The sequence below is a fragment of the Mycteria americana genome, chromosome 5, assembly GCF_035582795.1.
Source record: "Mycteria americana isolate JAX WOST 10 ecotype Jacksonville Zoo and Gardens chromosome 5, USCA_MyAme_1.0, whole genome shotgun sequence".
In the NCBI taxonomy this organism is placed as follows: Eukaryota; Metazoa; Chordata; class Aves; order Ciconiiformes; family Ciconiidae; genus Mycteria; species Mycteria americana.
Window position 1 is genome coordinate 36,277,615 of NC_134369.1, and position 22,240 is coordinate 36,299,854.

The 22,240-nt window shown below is 40.8% G+C and overlaps 1 protein-coding gene across 4 annotated transcripts in view; it reads right to left on the reverse strand.

Moving 5' to 3' along the window:
• Positions 1–22,240, reverse strand: part of RAD51B (RAD51 paralog B) — a 460,340-nt gene that overhangs the window by 137,885 nt on the left and 300,215 nt on the right. For all 4 annotated transcript variants that reach the window (XM_075502954.1, XM_075502953.1, XM_075502955.1 and 1 more), the window contains one exon: positions 17,739–17,857. In XM_075502954.1, coding sequence (XP_075359069.1) covers positions 17,739–17,857 — 119 coding nt within the window. The remainder of the gene's footprint in view (positions 1–17,738; positions 17,858–22,240) is intronic.

Sequence of the window (22,240 nt, forward strand, 5' to 3'; positions counted from 1 at the left end):
AAGAGGAAATATATCACCTTGATGAAAAGTGAATAGAAACTGGATAGATGCCATTAGATTAGATAAAGGAAGATAAATGGGAGACAGGCAGAGCAGTTGAGAAACAAAAGGTTTCGAGAGAATTGATGATGACAGCAGAAAAACTGTACATTAAAGTTTGTTTTTTAATTAGGGAAAGCATTTTTATTAATACAGTTTATTGTTTATAAGCTTTATGGAAGAGATGAATCACAGAAATTGATTGCAGAAGCCCAGCAGAAAATACTAATTATTGGGACAACATCCCCTGTCAATAGCAAAGAAAGTGATGAATTGGAAAATTTATTGGATGGACTTTCAGAAGTAGTCTGATAACCAGAAATCAAGCCAGGGTCCTGCCAAAAAAAAGTAAAGAAGATGAAGGAGACAGAGTCTTATATCAAATTAGTTATCAAAATGCCAGGATGATAAACTACCAAGCACTGCAATAAGATGATGATTTTGACTGAGCTATGAGCTCTCACATGGTAATAAAAATATGATTTCATGATGGAAAACTAATGATTTTAAGAAAAGTCATGGACTAAGATATTTCAATGAAATATTTGAGAAAATCAGCTGTATTAACATTTAATACATAATTTCTGTTTAGACTGGAAAGACATCCAGTTTCCTTCCCTTTTTTTTACTGAGGCTATTACAAGAAATTGGTCCTTAGCAATGACTGAGGAACACGAGTGAAACCATTTGAAGCTTCTTTTAAAATATGTCAGCTTCTTCTTATCAGTGAAGAGATTCTTCTCTTTTTACTTTGTTCTGTGTTAATTTTTTCATTAGATTTCCTTTTCTGCTAGATTTACCTTATCTCATCTTTTGTACTGACAAAATACATATACGTGCACTAAGGATCGAATGAATAACAAAACCACACTTACAGCCAATACATATTTTGGAATTCAGATCTATTGAGGAATTACCAAATACGTGAGATCTGTGAAAGGAGTCTGGCTCTCACTACGATCGATACCTTTACTGAAACAACGCTGGCTTGCTGGGATTTTTTGCTAATTCGTATTGTTGTCCTATTGTAGTAAACAATCATTGCTAATAGTTGGTGCATTTCCGGAGAACTCTTCAGTTACACCACGTTAGCTCAGAAGACCATGGCTGAGAATTGAGAAGGAAACCTACACAGACAGTGTCATTCAAGAGGGAAAAGACTATCTCTCAAGGTTCAGTTAGACTCACGTACTAATAAAATCAGTGCTAAGCTAAACAAATCTTTCCCCTAATTGTGCCAAATGTCTGGGTGGACAATCTTCATGCCAGAATTTCCCTTCTTATTGTAGATTAGAAGGGCTGTTTTTTCAGCTGCAACAGAGCCCAGGAAAAAGCCAGTAAGGAAAACAACAAAGTTGATTTTGCATCAGATATCCCAGCAGACCTCATAACTGTTTTTTCTGCCCTCCCTTCTGGTTCTTCTTAGGCCCTATGTGCAGGAATTTGATATATTCTAGAAACGAAAGCAGCAGTCCTTATTCTGCAGATCATTTACTTTTGAGCAGGAGCTGCGACCCAGTTCCCAGGGCCAGCTCTCATTCCCAGTCCCACAGGTCACGCTGCCTCCAGCCCACCAGAAAGGTGCCTGAGGAGAGAACCAAGAGTGCCCTAACAGGCACTACCACCACAGTGGCATCAAGGCTTCACAGAGCAGTACACCTTGTTGCCTGCTCCCTCTTCATGTAGGAGTATCCTTCAGGGCAATGGGATAGCTTTTTACAAGGTAGGAGAAAAAAAGGTTGTGTTTTCTGCCAAACCTCACCAAACACTAGTGCTCGTTAGACCTTGGAGCTCTCTGAGGCTTCAGTCTCACAACAGGTTCTGATTTACATTGGGAGATAACTGCTCCTTGTTGCAGAAACAAAAGGTGACCCTAATACGTTTCCAGTGTTCTGGTGAAAAAATGTAGTTTAGGTATCCTGCAATCATTTACTAAGCTCACAGGATATACCCATAAACAATTTACTGATCTCCCACCGCAAATGATTCTTGGGATAACAACATTTTGCTTGTATATGGTACTTAATCTGTAGATTTTAAAAAGGCTTTACAAGAGTGGGGAAAAAATATCTCCATTATGCATTTGGGTAAATTGAAGTTCAGAAATTAAATACATTCCTAAAGATTGTATAGCTGATATCAGTACCAAAATCCGAATAAGACGTTATCAATTCACATTGCCTTCACAAGCAAATCACTGTAGAGTTTGTTTTACTTTATCAGGGACTTGTGTTTTCTTATGGAAACGATCACCCCCTGCTTTGTATCTTCCTCCAAATCCCGTTTCAAGGAAAAGCTCTCTATGCATAGATTTTCCCCTTTTCAAGCAGAAGAAAGCCACCCCAGCAGCACTGTCTGCACCTCTATGCTTGTTGTCAGTAGAAAAAGCTACAGGCTGGGCATGCTGTGCAATGATGGGGAAGGAAGAGGGAAAACGGACAGGTGGAGGGAAAAGAGATATATGCAGTCATCCTTCAGCCTTCCTAATCATCTAGACCCCCCATATACATTCTCCCTGGCAAAAACAAACTTGGTGGATTGACACAGGGGAAGCTTAAGATGTCTTGAGCGCAAACAATGAGAGATGGGGCTACAAGCATGCCCCAGTACTGGGAGTAGATGTGGAGTCTCTGCCACTTTCATACACGTAAAAAAAAAATAATTAAAAAATCACAATTTGAATGAAAATTATTTCTTAAGAAATTATCATTTCATTTGTGCCATGCATAGCACCTGAGAGATGTGGTTCCCTAAAGTCCAGTTGTTTGAAAAGGTTTTCATCAAGGCCAGGTTAATGGGCCACAACTCAATAAAACTCTTTATAGAGCAATTTAAATGGATTGTATCTCTCCTTCCCCCAAAGAAAATCCTGTCCAGAGGAAACTGTTTAGGAATGAGTTTCCTTTCTACTTTATAGAAAGCAACAATGGCAGCTAGAGACACTTTATGAGAGGCATTCCATAAATTCAAACCAATTACTGCAGAAAAGTAGGCAAGCAGAGTTTGTGTGTACATCCTAAAAATGTCCATTAGCACACATCTGGAAACAACAGCAAAATGAACAAACTCAAAAGACAGCTGACCCCCAAAATGTAGTAGCACATCTGTTTATTTTCTTTTAGTGCAATGCATACAAATTCTATATATTAAAAAACATTGCTAAGACTGCAAAGCCAAGAAGTCTCTGTCTCTCATCTTAAGAAAAAGCAAGGGAGGGAGAAATGCAGATGCATTTAAGACCGTTTTGCAGGGGAAACAGCAACAGTGGGCACTGATTTCAGTAAGAAAATTAGTGAAGGGAAAGCCTTCAAAAGCCCAAGTGAAAACATGAGATGGATTCAGCATGGGATAAAGAATTCAAAGAAATCTCAATCCTGAAATATCAGCATGACACTTATACTAACAAACGTAAACTAATATCAAAGAGACCAGACCTTCTCAGCCGAATTCTGACAGATTAGCTTTGATTTTAAGAGTCAGTGCTAGTGGGAAGCGGAGATTCTGAAACTTTTAAAACAAATCTCTAGAAATCATGAACCTATGCAATATTAGCAATATTGAACCTATGCAATATATCACTTCTTGCCTGTTTGTTTTATCCTAGCATTAACTTTTAGGGTAAGGTCCTATGTCCTTTTGGGTAAGCCTAGGCAGATCACTCACCTTTCCTCACTGTGCTCTACTCTGACCTCAGAAGTGGTTAATTAATATGAATTGCTTTTACATTGCTGTATTTCTTATGTGAATAATTTAAGCTGCTTACATCTCTAAGCTCTGACTTACATTTATGCTAAGCATATGCTCCTAATTTAACTACCAATAATTTTATTACTTAGGCTACAGATTCATCTTAAAGAAGTACCAGGAATTCCTTACATGACCTTAAAGATGGGAGATGGTGGTCTTGCCCACAGTGACACAGAAATGTGTGATAACTGGAGAATAAAAGTAAGGAAACAGGGCTGCTGATTACTTATCCAGTGTCAAGACTAGAAGTGCAAGTGAGATAAAAGCATTTTACATTAGTTTTGACTTGCCTTTTCTGAATCAGCCGTTTCATCCCAGGCAGGCCTTGTTTGGTGGTGTTCTGGCTGTACCCTTTGTTATCATAAGAGGCCATAACAGTAGTCAGTGACTGCACTAGCTTTGTGCAACCACAAATTCTTCCCCAAGCAGAGGCCAATTGAGTTGCTTAGGTAGCAGTGAGTGGACAGATGGTTGAAAAGCTGACCTAAAGAGACAACATGCAAGGAAGCTGAGATTCTGCTCTGCAACACCAGACACAACAGGACATTCAGGAGGCAGTACCAGTGTCTAGCCTCCAAACTCTCAGTGTCTTATGATGGCAGTAGATACTCTCAGTGGCTATGGACAAAATAGGACTTTTTACAACAGAAAAAAAAAGCTCTCAGAGCAGTTTGTTAGTGCAGTTCTTCCTATAGTAATGAATAACAGTCACAGGCAATGACTCCAATAAAAATAAACCATCAGTGCATGCACATGTGGCTAGGCTTGCTCCCAGAGGAGACATTCAATACTTGCAAAGGAAAGAAATGGAAGGAAAACAAACAAAAGGAGGAGATAGAAATGAAAACCAAGAATCTTTTAAGAATAGAGGAGAAACAGGGGAGTGGACAAGTCCAGGAAAGTGGACACTCTCCGAATCTCAAGCCCTGCTATACCTGGCTGGCTTCAGTTCTTGCTCCTAAAGAGCAACACACATATAAAGGACTTTTTCATAGTGCGTAATGCCAGGACCTGGGAATCAGGACTCATGAGTTTTCTTCCTAACTTTGCCACTGTTTTATCGAGTAATTATATGAAAATCACGTAGCATTCCTTTGCTTCAGTCCAAAATCAGGCATGGAGGTAGACATCTGTAGCAACTTCACTGTATTAATTTTCTTCCAGGTAAGCACAGCTCCAGAGATACCCTGCTTTCCCCTACCCAGAGGGTACAATAAGCAACAGCTCTGCTAGCTGTTTTCTCAACTATTCAGGGGGGGTCAATTCCTTTCCCTCTCATAAACCCAGAACAACGGCACGTGTTTTGGCTGTGCCTATCCAGGGAGTTGCTAGCAACAGATGACCAGTCTGCAAATTGTTCCAGTCCTTGCAGTGTGCCAAACATTGAGTTTCAAGTGAGAGAGCTCAGCATGTAATATGTACTGCCATTCGGACATGGTTTTAGCTTCAGGCACTATAACGAGAAGCTCTGAATATCCTCGGACTGAGTAAACATAACTTAAATGGAAGGAAACCATCAAAACCTCAAATAAGTATCAAAGACAATCACAGACAACAAACCCAAAACTTTCCAAGGTGAACTGCCCTGATGTGCTCTAGAGCAACAGCTATCCTGAATGCAATAGGCCAAATCTAACAAAATGGTTCTTTTGCTCAGCTGTCCTCTCCCAGACTGCGAGCAGATCCCTGAACCCTCTAACCCAGAGTGCCTTTTCCTGCCTGATGTACTTAACAATAACTTCAGCGGCAGGGAACTACACTGCCCAGGCAAACACTGGGCAATTTCAAGTTTTAATGGGAAAAGAAAATGCAATCCCAGATGTTTATCCAAATTGTGTCTGAACTGCAACAACCTGGCCAGGGAACTGCACAAAAACAGGCTGTCTCCAGTATACTTCTACTTAAGCCAGACTTCTGCTACAAGTTCCCCAGTGTGAAATGTGGGGTATGCAGGGCCAGTCGGCTCCCTTCTGCTCATGTAACACCAGACCCCGTGAAATTCCTCTTCCCAGAAGAGCTTTCTGTCTCCCTGCCACGTGCCTTATTCCCTACTTTGTAAACTGAATTTTGTCGTCTTTTCTGTTTCCGAGTCTCCCCTAATTTTCCCAGTGGAGAGTCCTCTAGAGGCCAGGAAACTTCACAAGAGCTTGGCCATGATGATTTCCTATGCTATAATACTTTTGAGGCCCAAAGCCCTGGTAATTGTCCAATGTGAAGGGTAATTCAGGAGAAAAAGCTTGTAGCTTTTACTAAGCAGGAAAGCGGCCAGCCAGCATGTCCTGGTTACCACAATGAAACAGTACTGAGAAAAGGGATCTGGGGATGGTGCTGTGGCTGGATAAAGCAGTCGGGTAGCATAAACACAGCCTCCGAGGGGAATTCTCCTATGTGGCAGCTTGTGGTCACTCATACGGAGAAGAACAGAAAGTTTACGTAGCTTTTCAGAGCTGTCCATACTGTTCCGTTTGACTTTGGTTCTGGAAATAAGAAAAGGGCTGAAGGACACAATTCTTATTTACGACAGATATTGGAACACTGCCTTTTCCTGGGATCATGCGTCCCGAATCAGGAAGGACTCCTAAGGGAGTACCAGTACAATAGCACCAGAGCAGTTCTTCTCAGAATACACAGCTGCTTCCACCCAGCCTGCCAGACTGGCCTGGAAGAGACGGGACCAGCAGGGAGGACAGTGCAGAAGCCCAGCAGATGCACACTTTCTCCTCCACACAACCACGTGCTCAGACAGAGATGCTGCTGGCTCCTCTGGCCACATGTCTGCAGAGGTCGGGATCCAAACAGCATCCAGCCCTCATCACTGCATGGAGTAGATCAGCTCTGTGTACTTCACCAGCACAACATAAGGAATATACATTCTTAAGTATGTAATTAGCATATGCATTGCCATAATTACTTTTATTATTCTTCAGATCTCTATGAACCTTCTGTATGATAGTTTCAGCAACATATTTACCTTCTACAGATAAAAAAGTATCTGCTGCAAATACAACCCCGATGCCTGTTTCTAATGTGTCTCAAATCTTTATTTAGCCAATACTCATTCCTTCTTTCGGCTTTCTAAATGATGAAAAAGCTCAACATTATTGTTTATAAATCGAAAGAAAATTAATCCATTGTAAAAGAGCATCACAAGTGTGCTGTCCCCATCTGCATTCATTGTTTTTCGACAGCAGTAAAAACAACAGCGTCCTTCATACTTCCTCGGTGTAAAGGCATAATCCTAAATTCCCAGACTTGGGCCAAAAGTCCTAGACCACAGCATAAATATTTTTCACCCACACTACTGGCTGCAAAATGCTTTTGACATGAAACAAACAAAAACCCTTTCCAACTTTTTTTGTGTGTTCACTTTGTTCTGTTCCTAAAAGTAAAATCCCTGGAGACAAGCTAACACACCACCACTGAATTCACATGTGAGAGACAGCAATATTACCTTACATAAAGCCTTAGTAGAGTATAATTTAGAGTCCACTGGGCATCACATAAAAAGGACAAGAAAAAAAAAATGCTAACAGATCTGTGAGCTAACACACAGATGCAATGCGTGTGCTTTTGGAGTACTGTCATGCTTTATGAGTGTTGAGAAAAGGTGATAGATTTAATTTAAAATTTAATTTCAATCTTTCTACAAGACTTGGATTTTCTCTAGTAAGAACATTATTGGGAGAGATTTTACCAAGCAAGTCGAAGTGTTCAGAGAAAGCTTAATGGCCTTATGAACATCATCTGTGTTGCTGAATGTACAACTATTGAATAACAGAGTCCTAGAAAAACTCTTCCTTAATAAACACGAAATGTTTCAGGAGACTTTACTTACATTTCTAGAGGGTAGCGGATCCCCACCAATCCCCACCAGGTAAAGGCAAACATGCTTGCTCCAGTGCATGGCATAGATGCACTAAAGGCCAGACAGCCCTTTAGGACCTGAAACATTGCTTTATAACCCATCAAATCTGAAATTTTTGATGGCAACATGCCCCAAATAACAGTCAGCAGGTTAATAAACCTTTTTATGTTGGAGAAGAAACAGAAGACAAAAATCAGACATAATGGTAATTCTTTTCACAAAATTACTGGGAGTAGCTTTTAAGGCTCTTAGATATTCTCTTACATGGGGATTATGCTTAAGAAATTCAGATTGGACTATGTGCATTAGGGATCTTAACTATGTGTGAACTTTTGAAAACTTATTTTGTTATGTTCAAAGGAGAAAAATGTAGCTACAGCAAAAACATGCACAACTGTAGGAAAAAGAAATTGATGAAAAAAATCTCTCAACCTCTTCTTTCCTGCAATGGCATCCAAATGGCAACCTTTACTACATTTCTTACAGGAAGTTGTTTGGCTTTTTTTTCTATATTTAATACCAATTAATTGAGATGAGTAAGGAACTCCTTGAATTTTTTTGGGTTAATTTACACTTTTATTTTCTCTTTTCAGCCTGCTCAGTTATTTCGAATGAAGACTGAGATGGCCATTATAAGATCACAAGGGAGAGGTAAGACAAAATGTATAAAAAAGGAGAAAAAAGTAGTTTCCTCTTGTTTGTGATAGGAGATGTACCACATCCAGCTGGAAACATCAACACGAGTTACAGGGGGATTATGTGACTTTCTATCGGTAGCTTGACATAACTATGGGTACACAGTTTTATATTATTATTAAATAGATAAATAAATAGTGACAATAAGAGAAAGAACTTCACTGACATACAGTGAAGAACAAACACACGATTTGGATGAGAAACATCAATTTGCTGAGTAAAACAGCAGTGCTGGCTGAGGCCTGATAAGGCTTTATTGGCTTAGACCCCAAGCCAAACCTCCTGGACCGCTGTCAGCTCAGGCCAACTCAGGTGTCTTTGCAACCTAAACTCTATAGCTTCCAGTTCAGTGCTGTGGAGCCTGTAAACACCCTGAACTGTAGAGACATCTGCACAGCCAAATTAAGTCAAATGGCAGAAAAAGCCAAGGTTGATTGTTCACTCAGGACTAGTGCAAGAACTTCTGCCAGAGAGTCAGGGCTCACTTGTAGGAAATGACTGATAAGGGAGACCATGAGCTATCACTGTGATGCAAATGTGAAAGGGCCGTGCAAATCCAAGATAAATCAAATGAGCTCTTTCCAGTGGAGAACAACCCTAGTAGTGGCCTTGTGCGCTACACTGCAACCTAGGTCTGTCATGTTTTTTGATGAGACAAGGGCATTTATTGACAAGTGACCTGGTTAGTTATTTCCAATTTAGTGTTGCTCCAACATGAATACTCAAGGAAGAAGCCATTCATTAACCGAGCTGCACTTTACACTACTTCCTACCAGTATCTGAAAAGTTGAAGTTATCCATCAATCACCAGCCTGTCAGAAACACTGAACTTCAATATGGATTGAGGAATTTACTGTTTTCTGTTAATATGTATCCAGAGGACATACCTCTCCCTAATCAAAGTACAGCATAAGTACTACATGTGAGAGCTGGAAGCAGGATGGCTCAGGTGGCTATTTATATCAGCTTTTACCTTTTAGTCACAAGTATCTTCCAATGTTTCCACAATGTGGGTATAATACACTACCATCTCCTGGCCACACCCTTTCCGTTCCTGATTGAGCAGATGTCCTAAAATCCCCATCGTATTTTTCCAACATTTGTGTTCATTCCCTCTCTGCAAAGGGGCTTAAGCTTACAAACTGAGCATTCTTCAGACAATTCAGACCAGAGCCTGAAAGTCATATCTGGTTCTTTCTCTCTCCCATTTTTATGCTGTTTTAGTGAACTGTAAATACAGTGTTTGTAAAGGGCGTTGGATTAACGGCGTCACAGACTGAAGTTCTCTGTTTATATTCAGAACAGATTTTGTTATAGTAATCTTACCCCTCCTATCCTGACCTTTAAGTGGCTCCCAATAAAGAACAGGAGACATAGTCCCGATTTCTGAGAATTTGCTATCTGATTATAATGAAGGTGCACAATTAGACCAAGGCAAAAGGCCATTTTCCCAGTTACGGAACTGAGAAAATATGTAAAAATTAAAACAATAATGTCACTGTGACTAAGTAGGTCTCAGCAAGGTAACAATTCTATTTTCTGTGGTATGTTTGGAAGAGGAAAAAAAAATATGGGGTTGATAATACTAGAAACGAAGATGTTGCATTAACCACTGTGGAAGATAAGAGTCTGGACAAGCATTTTAATCGTCTAAAAATTTAAGTGCTAGCTACTCGCTTTGTTGGGAACTTGCAACTTTGACCAGTTTTGATGTCTGCAAAGAGGAGAGACATAGGAATGCAAGGTGGCTTCTAGAGCAGAGGCTTAGAAAAATCAGCTATGGTATCAGGAGAAACTGGAAACAAGGAAGCAGAGAGTTTTGCCATAAAGCTGAAGCCACAGTCTCAGTTTCATTAACCTTTTTTTCATGGTGAACACTGATGAAGAAAAGTTTATGGCATGCTAAAGGAGAGAGATTCAGGAGAGAATTCAGTGACCACAGTTAAAACCAGTTCAGCGAGTGAGTTAATCTACAGAGAAAACCGGAGAGGGAAGCAGGAGGAGTATCTTCACAGCTGAAGAACTACATATTACAAGGAGGTACAAAGACTTCTTAAGTGCCTGAAACAGAGGCAGTAAAGGTTGAGCAAGATCAAGCTTAGTGGCACAGAAGTGGCAGTGAAGAGATTTCAGCTCTGCTCCCAGCTGCAAAGGATTTACTCTGGCCAGTTACTTATTTATGACTCAGTCTCCTCGGTTATGAGCACCTGGCATGGGCGTTGCAGAGGTCAGTCAGCAAATGCTTGCATAGTAGTTCAAAAATATATCATACTATGAGATGGTTAACTCCTAACTGGTGTAGGTTAGCAGCAACCAAAGAGGAGTCTCCTCTGAGCGCTGACTGGCTTAACAGTCAAAGATATCTAACAGAAAGTACCCACCTCTGCCACCAGCCTTGGTAGGAAGACTCGATATAACGTAATGACTGAATTTGCCCCTCTGCCTCAGAGATGTTCCTGCTTCTCTGTTTAGCATGCTTTGAGCTACAGATCTGTGAGTTTGAAGTTTGCACAGCTGCTGCTATATTTTGTCAAGCTGACATTAGAATAATCTTCATTAAGAAAACCTGCAATGCTTATTAAAAAAGGACAGAGAAAAAGATGAACTATTTAAAGGTTTTCTTCTGTTCTTTTCCATTTTATCTAGGGCCCTTTCATTTCTGTTTAGATTCTTAGATAACAAATTGATTAGTGTTATATAAGCACCTGAGTAAATGAATTCTTGTTCAAGAACGACGGAAACATTTTTCTCTACATAAAAGCGTCCTGTTAAGAGGAGAGGGCTATAAATCCAGTCCCATTTAATGTAGACAGGGCTACGGTGATGTTTATATTGTATGACCATCCCCCACAAGTCCATTAAGAAGGAAGCTTACTGCAAACAGAGACATGAACAAACACACAAGTCAGGAAAGTAAGTGACCTAGTGATGTTTGAACTCCAGATACTTGTTAGTGAACATTCTCTATTTTTATGGCATCTTTTCATGTGGCACTTTTGCTGGATTAAGTCAGTACCATACTGTGCTGATAATCATCTGTTTGTGCTACAGTTGTGCATTGTGTCCAGTTTCATCCTATTCACATGCAACTCAGGTTCGTATTGCTGCTTATACTTGTATATGATCTATGGATAAGCAAAAGATTTCTGTCATAAGGGTTCTCAGTCTAGAGCCTTTTTAATCAGAAAAAAACCCATAAGCTTCTTGGGTATTTTAAAGGATGTGGTTTGTACACACGCATGGAAATTTGAGGCTATAACAACCTTTCATTGTGTCTTGATTCAAAATATTCAAATGATAGCAGAGGTGAGGCAGAAGTCTCTGAAATAAACTGTGTATCCTAGAAAAAAACCAACGTTTCTTTAAATGGAAGCATTTGCAGAATTCAAATATGTGCTCCTGCAGTCTTTCCACAGCTATTTCTTCAAAAGCAGCATACTCCATGATGGAGAACCATAAAAAAATTAATCTCACCTGAAAAATATCTACTTTCCTGCAAAATTTCCTATCCCTGGCATGACTCCATACCATCATTCTTATCCAAAAAAAAAAAAAAAAAAAATTCCTCTCTTTGTGTTTTCATAGAGCTGATTTTCCATATGATAAGCATATTATATAATACGATGGCTTAGAACAGATATACACTTTATACCACTTCCATTTTAAAACAACCCAATAGCCACATCCCTTTTCTATCACTGCTTACTGGACCTCATTATCCGCTGCCATCTGCAGATTTTCTAACATCTAAACACTTGAAAAAAAAAAGTATTGTACTATATATGTAATCTGCATTACTGTACAACGCACATGATTCATGTAGCATATAGAGACAGGTTTTCCCGACACGGATCGCAGCTGCTGAATGGCAGTTCATTTGTCTTAACAATTCTGCTAAAAACCCACACACACGGAGCGCTTTCTTCTGTACTTGTTTAGGGTAGTGGAACTTCTTTTTCTGAGTCTCCCCAAATTCTGTCTTCTGCTCAGCAGAAGACAATGTAAAGAGCAATACTTCTTGCCTCACACATAACGATGGGCAACCTTCGCACATCCTCAGTCACCCCCTTTGGCTAAACACCAATTTCACTGCCCAGTTCTCTGTGGGCTCTTTCTTGCCCCGCTGTGTCAAAGTCTGAACTAGCTTCTCCTCTGCTCCAACTAAAGTAGGTGAAAAGCTTTCTGGCTGCACTTCTCAACACTAGCGGCCATCTCCATCCTCCTCATCTGACTCCAAAACTATGTTTAAGACCATTAAAAAAAAATTTCTGTTTTTCATGCATTTTCTTCTCCTCCATTTGCTTTAGTAGGTAGCTAAAACTGCTACAAAGTTAATAGAAGAAAACACACCAATGCTGTTTTTATTTTATTTGTATCGGACCTTATTCCTTCCATCTCAGAGTGATTTCAGTACATGTTCTATCTGATTACATTTCATTGCCTCTTCTTTCTCCCCAGCAAATATTACCATCTCACCAAAGTAATTAGAACCCTTTATAGTATGAGGCTACAATCTTTCATTATGTTTGGACACATAAAAGTTGGATGCCATTTCCAAACTTCATGACTGTACTTGCTATCCTCCAGATTATTAAGGAAAATTTAGAAAGTCTTAACCCCAGATAGTAGTACTTGCTGTATGTTTCTTCTCCACAGCCTACTTGCTTTGTTTGAAATTATTTCATTTTCTGTAGTTTATTTGCTTCCCTTTTTTATGGATGAAAACCTCACCTGGTGTTATCTTTAAAATAGGACAGCTATCCGACAGCTACGGAGTCCACATAACAACCACATTCAATGTTTTACAGGGAGAGCTAAATCTGGTCTTGCTTATGCTCTGAAACCATCATGACTGCAAAAAAGTTACATTATTTCTATTTTTCATATATTTTCTCAATGACTTGTAGAGTCACAGCCAAACATCTGTACAATTTGAAAGAACTGCTTTACTAAAATTAGAACAAATTGAAGGTAAAGAATCATAGCAGTTGGCCTTAGCAAGTCACCTAAATGTGACTTGCTTCATCCCCACTCTCCCCGGCTCTCTTCTAGCCCTTCCCCACTCCAGCAAGTACCATGGTTACTTCACCATCGCAATTTTGGAATGCTTATTCAGGGCTTATTCATATGATAGTAAGCAGAGCAAGACAAAACAGCTGGTCTGTAACCAAGGTCACAACAAAAGTTATGTCTGGCATTAGTCTGAATGAGAGCAGGGTTTTTTGTTTCATTTTGTTTTGTTTTTTTAAGAATGAGTCACCATATACTTACGCAATTGCAACACTTTACCTGAAGCAGGAAAACTGCTGCACAACAGCTCACCTGGCACAGCTTGAAAGCTCCAGCCCATACCTCAATCCTAAATGCTCCTGCTTGAAAATACCACAGGAAAACACTGATTTGTTATAAAATAACACTTCTCTGTGCATTTTCCATCTAAGAATTTCAAAACACGTTACAGACATTAACACAATACTATGAGTCTCACAAATCCCTTGAAAACTATAAAATAAACCAGGCCCATAGAAGTTGCCATATCAGATCTGGCCAGTGTCTCACTTAATCTAGCACCCTGTCTCCAACAGACAAGAATAAAATGTTAAATATAGCATGTCAATGTATTTAAGCCTACCATTCTGTCCCCCAAAGACAGCTGAGCACAAATGAAAATAGTAACCTTGGAGCCTGCTAACTCCAGTTCAGGAAAGAAGGATAATTATACACATAGGGGTAACTGAGGAGTCCGACAGTTTCTAGTGCAGCCCCGTTGGTTTTGGCCCAACCTCAAAGGGTCTGCATGTTTATGTATGGATTTCAGGAAAACAAATGTCATGGTTAACTACTTACAAGAGTGCTTAGGGAGAACCAAGTATCAGTATCCATACAGATAAAAATAGCAAATTCCCTTCATGAACCCATTTGTGCGAAACAATTCACTTGTCCCGTGTTCTCCCAAGCTCTTAGGCCACCGTGCCGCTGTCGAAGTCGTGCAGCTCAGTCCCACCTCAGCAGTTAAAAGGCTCCTACACTGTAGTCCATGCTTGTGGGTTTTGGTGGCATAATGAATTTAAATGCAGACTGGAAACCTCTTTCTGCCCTCCCCCAGTGGCATTACTTCTGTCCTGAAGGAAACCAAAAGCAGAACACTGGCTTCTAGAAGGGGGCAAAAGAGGAAAGTTCATCTGTTTGTTCAGAAACCTGTTCCTACCCAAGCAATAAAGCAAACCTAATTGATTTTAAGACAGGCAGGATGTCCCAAAAATTTCATTACTTTGCTGAATTGGCTGCTGTCTTATTAATGTTCACCAGACATATGGAGGGTGGGGTGGAAAAAGCGATAGTCGGCTGAAAAAATGTCTGCTGGACAAACTAAATGAATGAATCCTTTAATTAATATATTAAAAAAAAAAATCCCGTGTAGGAATTCTATGCTTAATTTCCCTAGGTTTGTTGCTTATTCATTCTGCCACCTGCTGCCCTGGCATTCTCCAAAGTTTCAGGACCAGGGACTACATCCCCAAGCTTTCCCAGAAATGAATACTGCATGACTAAGAACACGCATCTAGCAGCCCCGTGGCCTGTCCTGTCCAGAAGACAGTATGGTTCCAGAAAACTGCTTGCTTGAATCCTCCTTAACAATTACATTATTACACGTTCTGAAGAACAGCACCCTTGGGCTTCATGGCCCAGTGCATCTGAAGAGGTGCTTTCTCTCTTGATGGGTAGGATTTCCCAGCAAGGATTAGCACGCTGGCTCTACTACCATGGAAGTCGGATGTAAGGGAAGATCCCTCAGACTGTCACCACTGCCCTGGCTCCTCCAGGAAAATAAGGAAAGAAAGTAGAGCTAGAAAGAGCTTCTTCAGGAGGTCAAGTGACTGAAGAAAGAATGAATTCTAGCTTTTGAAAGAAAAAATTGTGTCCACTGTGCGAGTCAGAACAAAACACAGGTTATTCCTTGAACAGTATTGAGTCTGCAGGGTCACAAATCGTGAAAAGCAGGGAAAACTTGTTTTTGCACTACTTTTCACCCAAATCTCCGGAACAACTGTGTGCTTTCAGTAATTTCCTGGGGCAGAATTTCACTTTAAAACTACATAGATAATCACAGGCCTTTTTTTTTTTTTTTTTTTAAATACAGTAATATGAGAATTTGTAAAAGTGATTACTGACTTGGGAATTTTTGGACCTCCAAGTTAAGCTTCCTTAAAAAGTGCTGATTTTCAAAGCGCTGATATCCAATACCTCCTGGCAGAACCACCTTACGATGACTGAAATGGCATCTCAAGAACTGAGGCACCTTTATTCACAATTCATTTCTGAAAGTGGGTATAAAGCAATTATGAAAGAACATACGCGTGTAAAACTGTAGTAATTTAATCAATAGAATGCTGCTACAGGTAGGGTAATTCTAGATGCCTTCCTCTGACTGGAAACTGCATGTCTAGCGGAAAGATTTCTATGACTTTAAGAAAAGAGAATTTATCTAAAAGAAGGATGCAGCTATCAGCAACAGGAAAATACTTACAGGACACATGGACATATCCCGTTTAATTCATGGACTTCACAGACCTATCACTATTTATATCACACTTCTGTTTCAAATTACTTTGCTTTTAATAATATATACTAATGTTTACTTTAAGGTTGTTTTTCCTCACTGTAGATTTAGTTCTTTCTGCTTAACTAAAACAGAATGAGCCCATGGCTTCACATGCAAGCAAGGTGGTGCACCTGATAAACCCAGCTAGCAACAGAGTAAAACTCCGCTTTTTTTTTTAAAGCGGATCATAAAATATTTTTTATAATGGAATTTGAAAGGCTTGAAAACAACATTTCATACACTTGCAATCTATTACTTCTCAAACAAAATCAGGAAAAACTACATTTAATATCAGAATGTTCTTTAGGAAAACTGCTCCCTCTTTCCACCACCAGAGGAACGTTCTTAATCCTTGTTATCTGACTTTGTGCATCACGAAGTAGCAGAGCGCCCAGTTTCTGCCCTTTTCCCTTTGCCATCTCCACCTCTCATGTACCTCCAAAGCAATCCAGGAAATTTGTGAACAGCTTTGTATTTTGCACACACATGTAGAAAAGGAGAACTCATTACAGACAAGAATAAGAAGCAGAACATAGAGAACTTACAAGAGCAGCAGCAGTTAAGAGTATGTTTCTATACAACTGTGCACGGTCTTTAGAAGCGAGTCCAGAAGATGCCTTTTCTAACTGCATTTGACACACTTAACCTGCTACCTGAGAGTCCAGAGCACTACCGCTGCTTCACAGTGCCCACTACTTGCAGGAACAGAAGTGCCTTCATTATAATTTTACTTCTAATGAGCAGAATAAAACAGGATGGCTTCCTCTCCTCTGGCTCTAAAGACTGCAACCTCAAAGCGAGAAACCTTGTATTGTGGCAGTAAAACCAGGAGCACCAATTTGAACACATGTGGGTAGTAATGCTATAGGAGTAAGATGGTACAAATTTCATGTAGGAATTTTTCTGACAGCTCTCTACTTTAATGGGCAGAAAATCAATAACATTAAGACTGAGGGTCACAGCCTTTGGAAAGAGTTACATCAATGCAAAAACAGAATAGAGAAAGCCAAAAGAGATTATAACCACAGATATCCCAAGGGACAGATGAAATCATGGGTTATGATGTTTATAAAAACAAAAAAAAAGTTATTCCCTCAATCAAACCCCAAATGTCTTGCCTCCTAGTTTTTCACACTTTTTTTTAAATTAAGAGGTGAAGATTGCAGTCAAAAATGCTACTATATTTCACTCAAAAGCATGAAGTCTTAGTGAAAGGGGTAAGAATTCTCCTTTTTTCAGGCATACTTCTGGAAAATTGGTACTATACTTACTGCTTAAAGTTAAGCTTGCTGGTGCAGGCAGCAAGCTTCCACTTGCAAACAGTAGCTGCTGAAGATAGAGTGCTCCCTGTCCTAACAGTCACAGCCAAAATTTGGCACAATGAGTGGAAAGGATGAGGGCAAAACAGTCATGGCAGTGAAAGGACTAGCCGCCTACTCCTGCTCCAAAATCCCTGCGCAGGCAAGCAGTTTAAGGATTACCCTTCATCTCCGCAACATGAAGCGCACTAAAAGCTCAAGGAACTTGTATGCCTGCGCCAGCAGGCCAACGCTAGGTGCTGTGACTCAGATAAGCCCATCCTAACACAGGGAGGCACTGGAGGAATGGCCATCCCTGAAAAGCAAAGGACACTGACTGCCCCCCACCCCACATAAGCAATCAGCTGTAGAGTGCCAGGTTCTCAACACACACTGCATAACCACAGGGGCTGAAGGACACAGTTAGCCCATCTAACCAAGTACTGCTGGTGTAGCTTTATTTAAATTCTCTTCGTTGTTAAGTTCTCACCTGTCTTGTTGGCAAGTCATGATATTGTAGTATGAGCCTGGTGTTGACGCTGTGACTCCATGTGTTGCCAAGGGCTGCTGTCACACAACCAGATTCCCTCTTCCCACTTCCAGAAGCTCCTGAAGATAAATATGAAAGAAGCTGCATGAGGACTGCACCACAGAGAAGGGTTCAGCATGGAAACTCTAATCAGTCATCTCAGATCATTCCCTAAGCTAGGTAATCACAACTGTTACTTAATAGATGGCACTATCACACGAATTTCCTACCTTTCCAATTTATTTATACAACTGCAGTATGAGTTCTCCATCTCACCCTCTGATACCTAGACAAAGCGCCAAGAATTAAGGATATGTTGCAAAGTAGTACCTACCTTCTTGGAGAGACCGGTACATTTTCTAAATATCTGGAGGTGCATCATGCATGGGGGACACTTGCCTTTTCCTCTTTAGACATTGCTTCCCCAAGCAAACCAGCCTTCTATGGGCATAGAGGAAAGGGAAGCAGGCCAGCAGAGTGACAGCGTATGACGTAACAAAAAGGGAAGCTAAAGGAACAGAATATGGTGCCACAATACCCTGATCTAAAAATCAGAATGCTGCTTCATGCCATCAGGCATCTCACGCATTTTCTAAGATTTGCAAAGAAGGGAGCCCCTTAGCTGTAAATACCATTCTGGTCTCTCTGAAATCATATGAACTTATATAACCCTGAAGGAAAATGCACTTTGCTGCAATCAGCAATGACAACATAAAGAAGGGTTTCCAATAAAGCCACATGATCCAGCTTGCTGGACTGCTGCTGCACCTGAGCTTTCTTGTATTGAAACCAGACTCACATATACATATGCAGGCAGGTAGGTGCCCAAGACCTTAATCTTTGCTTACCACAAGTTCTGTGTAAGATGAATAGATAGATAGGTGACTTGTTTGTACCTCAAAAGACACTTCAAGAACAGAGCAAGCCAGGCAAACCAAAGAAATTCAGAAACAAAATCCCAATTGTTATATGGGTATAAACGATCATGTGCAAAGTGAAAATTGAACTGTTTGAGGTAGACAGTCCATACTGTTAAAAAGCTGTGAGTGTTGGCCTGAAGTTGAATGAGAGAAGTCAGATTTAAAGTCGGGGAACTTCCTGTCATCTATCAGGCAACAAACTAAATTGCTTCCCCAGGACAGTCATGAAATCCCTGTCAACTAAGTCAGTTAAAGTTAGACCAGACACTTACTCTGCAATACAAACTTCAGAGCAGCCTTACCTTTCTGTCAAGATGATCAGTAATGCAACAGTGAATGTTGAAACTTAAATTATAAGTATTAGGTTTTGGAAGCAATACTGTGCTGAGGTGACAAAGTCATCTCATGGCCCAGTGGAGCTTCTGGAAGATTCAGGTTTAAAACCCTTCATTGCTTCTACATTTGCAAGGTTGTGGGTTTTGTTACTTTTCCCCCCCAACTATTCAGAGCAGAGATATAATTTCTTCATTCACTAAAGTTTTTATTTTGGAAAAGTATCCAGTAGAGGGTAAGACCAAAGGTGTTGGCATGCAGTAATAATCATTATTTGTATCATTGCCAGTAGCTTGCAAGCAATGAGAAGGACACTGTATTAGACTGCGTTAGGCAGAGGAGAGCAGCAGGCTGGACAGAAGGGCCTGAAATGATTGTAGTGCGCTACAGGACTCAGCTGAAGACCTCAAACCTCCCCCCCAAGTAATACAAGGTTCAATTAACATCAACTGGATTTGGATTAGGTCTTTAAATGTTTAAGGTTTACAAAAGAAGTAAGTGAAGGACCTGGTTCAAGCCAATAGTTTGACAAGAGTCTGGACTCTGTACTTGTCTGAATTACTTCCCACATCGTGGAAACTCGCTGCGACATGCACAATACTCGCTTCTCCAGAACAACATCTGTTCTAGTCTGAAAACAGGCTACAGTTGTGCATCCGGCAAGGATGGCTGCTTTTCTTTCCTCAAAACAAAGGTATTAATATCTTGATAAGCATCAAACTTCCACCTGAATAACTCACTGCAGGAGCACCTAACTGGAAGTTTCAGTATTAGGCATGCTATTCTGTTAATTAGTCGAACCCATCTCTATTGGGAAGGTGGATGTGCAGACAATAATAATTTCTCTTCATCTACATCTTGGATTTAATTTGCCAGCTGGATGAGAGAACAGGTTTCAAGTGTTAAAGCAGGGTGCTGGGCGGTCTGTATTCCATTCCCTTAAAATGACTTAAACCAAGTTAATTAAGTTAGTTCATTACATTCTACAAACTTTTTTTTTTGTGCTAACACCACAAAAGTAAAATGCCATTACTGTACAAACAGGCTAAGGGAGAATAAAAGACAGTGAAGCAGCTTTAAAGTTTTCCAATCCTCTCTTCGCCATGCGGAATAAGCTGCAAGTTCCTCCTGTAGTCAACATTGTCCTTCCTTCCCACCTGCTAGAAATGGGTAGGAGTCACAAAATTCAAGTGAGACAGCTAAGTGTGAGTTCTGGTGGGTGCGGAGGTGTTCCCCTCACAGCTGGTGTAACTGCACCCCAGTATGCAGCTGGAAGCCACCGCTCCATGCCACCAAGAAGCAATTCACCTACCGCTGCTTGGGGACCTCTGACTACAGACAAAAAGCCCAGACATTCCAGAAGTAGCTAGTGTTGGCATAAAATAGCTGCAAAATTCACATCCAAACTTCCCTCAAATTATGTGTCTCTGCTATTAGCTAACAGGAGGAGTAACATCTTGCTGTTACAATCCTGAGCCGGGCATTTAAGTGGTTAAATGTCTGGAGCCTGCTGATATTACGGAGATATCACTCCATAGCAATTCCTAATTCTGCATTCCTTCCAGGCCTAAAACCTGCCCCAAAGTGAACAGAAGTGCCAGAGGTGTAAGGCTTGTGGCAGAACAAGCAAGCTAATTGCTGTCATTTATTTTATTTTCTTTTATTATACAGGAGAAAGCCTACTGCACCATACTGTGTCAGCCCCCGTCTGAAGAGGGCTGATTGTGTGACCCACTTTCAGGCAAATCCTATTCTGTGAAGTTATTCAAATTTATGACTCTGGTGCAAAGTGGTTAGTAAGCCTGGAGCAAATTTATAGCGAAGACTTTTTACAGGGTGGAAAGGAATGCCTCATAGGAAAGGTTTCCATTTTATAAGGAATCCTCCTGCAAGCTGATGCATTAGGCAGACAGAGAGGCAAACCAACAAGTGAAGGAAACCAAGGGGGAAGCAGCGCCAGCTTTGCAAAGAAGTTCAAGGGCAGTGACAGCACATGCTTCATTCCTTCTCCTTGCTCTAAACACAAAAAGATGGTACATGTCTCAGAGGAAGGAAAGAGGATATGTTAAGAAAACAGATTTATATTCAAACATGGCCTTAAAAAAATCTTGGACTTATCTTTTCCGTTATTTCAACCACTACTTAGTCATTAATGAACTGGACCAAAGGAAGTGGATAAATAATACTGTTCAAAGAGAGACTGATATTTTTCAGCACAGGTTGCCTTCTTCTTCCAAACCCTGATATTTTCATGCTTACAGATGGGAGTATCAGAGCAACCTTGGCCCAAGAAGAAAGCAGGCTCATAAGGGACTTTGGTCTCTGCTCAGAGGTCCCCAAACTGTCCAACCTGAACCATTTCAGAGTGGTATGGAGCAACAGCTCCCAGCTGTGACATGAAGGCGCTTATCCATGCTGTGGGGTGGATGCTTCCACAGAGCCAGCAATGTGCAATCAGCTGACAGGCAGCAGCTCCCGTCTCTCCAGCCCGCTTCGAGCACAGCTCTCATTCCAGTCACTGCTGGTGTGATGGTTTCTGCTCAGGACACGGGTGATACTGGGAGCACAGGGACTAGGAGAGGAAGAAAACAGGGCTGACAGACAGATGAGAAGAAGGTGGCAGATCTCAGTTTATGGATGCAGTATGTGGGAAAAGGAAGTGGGTGTCCAGAAGCACAGAGATGGGATCCTAGCATGGGGAGGTGAAGGTGCATGCTAGAAAGGTGGGAGAAGACCTCTGAACAACCCCTTGCTTTATATATTCAGATCCAGCTGAAGTAAAATGAAGTGGTGATTTCAATTCTTGTAAACACTCTGCCTTTTTTTACGCAAAAAGAACTAGCATTAAACTGATCTTCAAAGGGCACATCAGCAGACAGGCCAAGGACTGCACGAGGTACCTGTTCTACTGTCTCCTGTGAAACTGAGCTCTTCAGGGCACTGGCAGAGACACCGGCAGAGACTGTATCTGTTCTGGATCGCAAGCATAAAGGAGGAACTGGCTGCTTCACAGCTGTCACAAGTGAAAATAAAGCTTCTTGTGGTCTGAGTCAAATGCAAAGTAAATGCCTCTCCACAACCAGGGGAAAAACAAACTGAAGAAGAAAGGGTGATTCTTCACCTGAGGCCCACAGTGCTGCTTCCAAGCAGAAGACGAGACTCACACTGGGCTCCGCTGCCCTGGAAGGAGCTGTCGGTGGAATTGGGCAA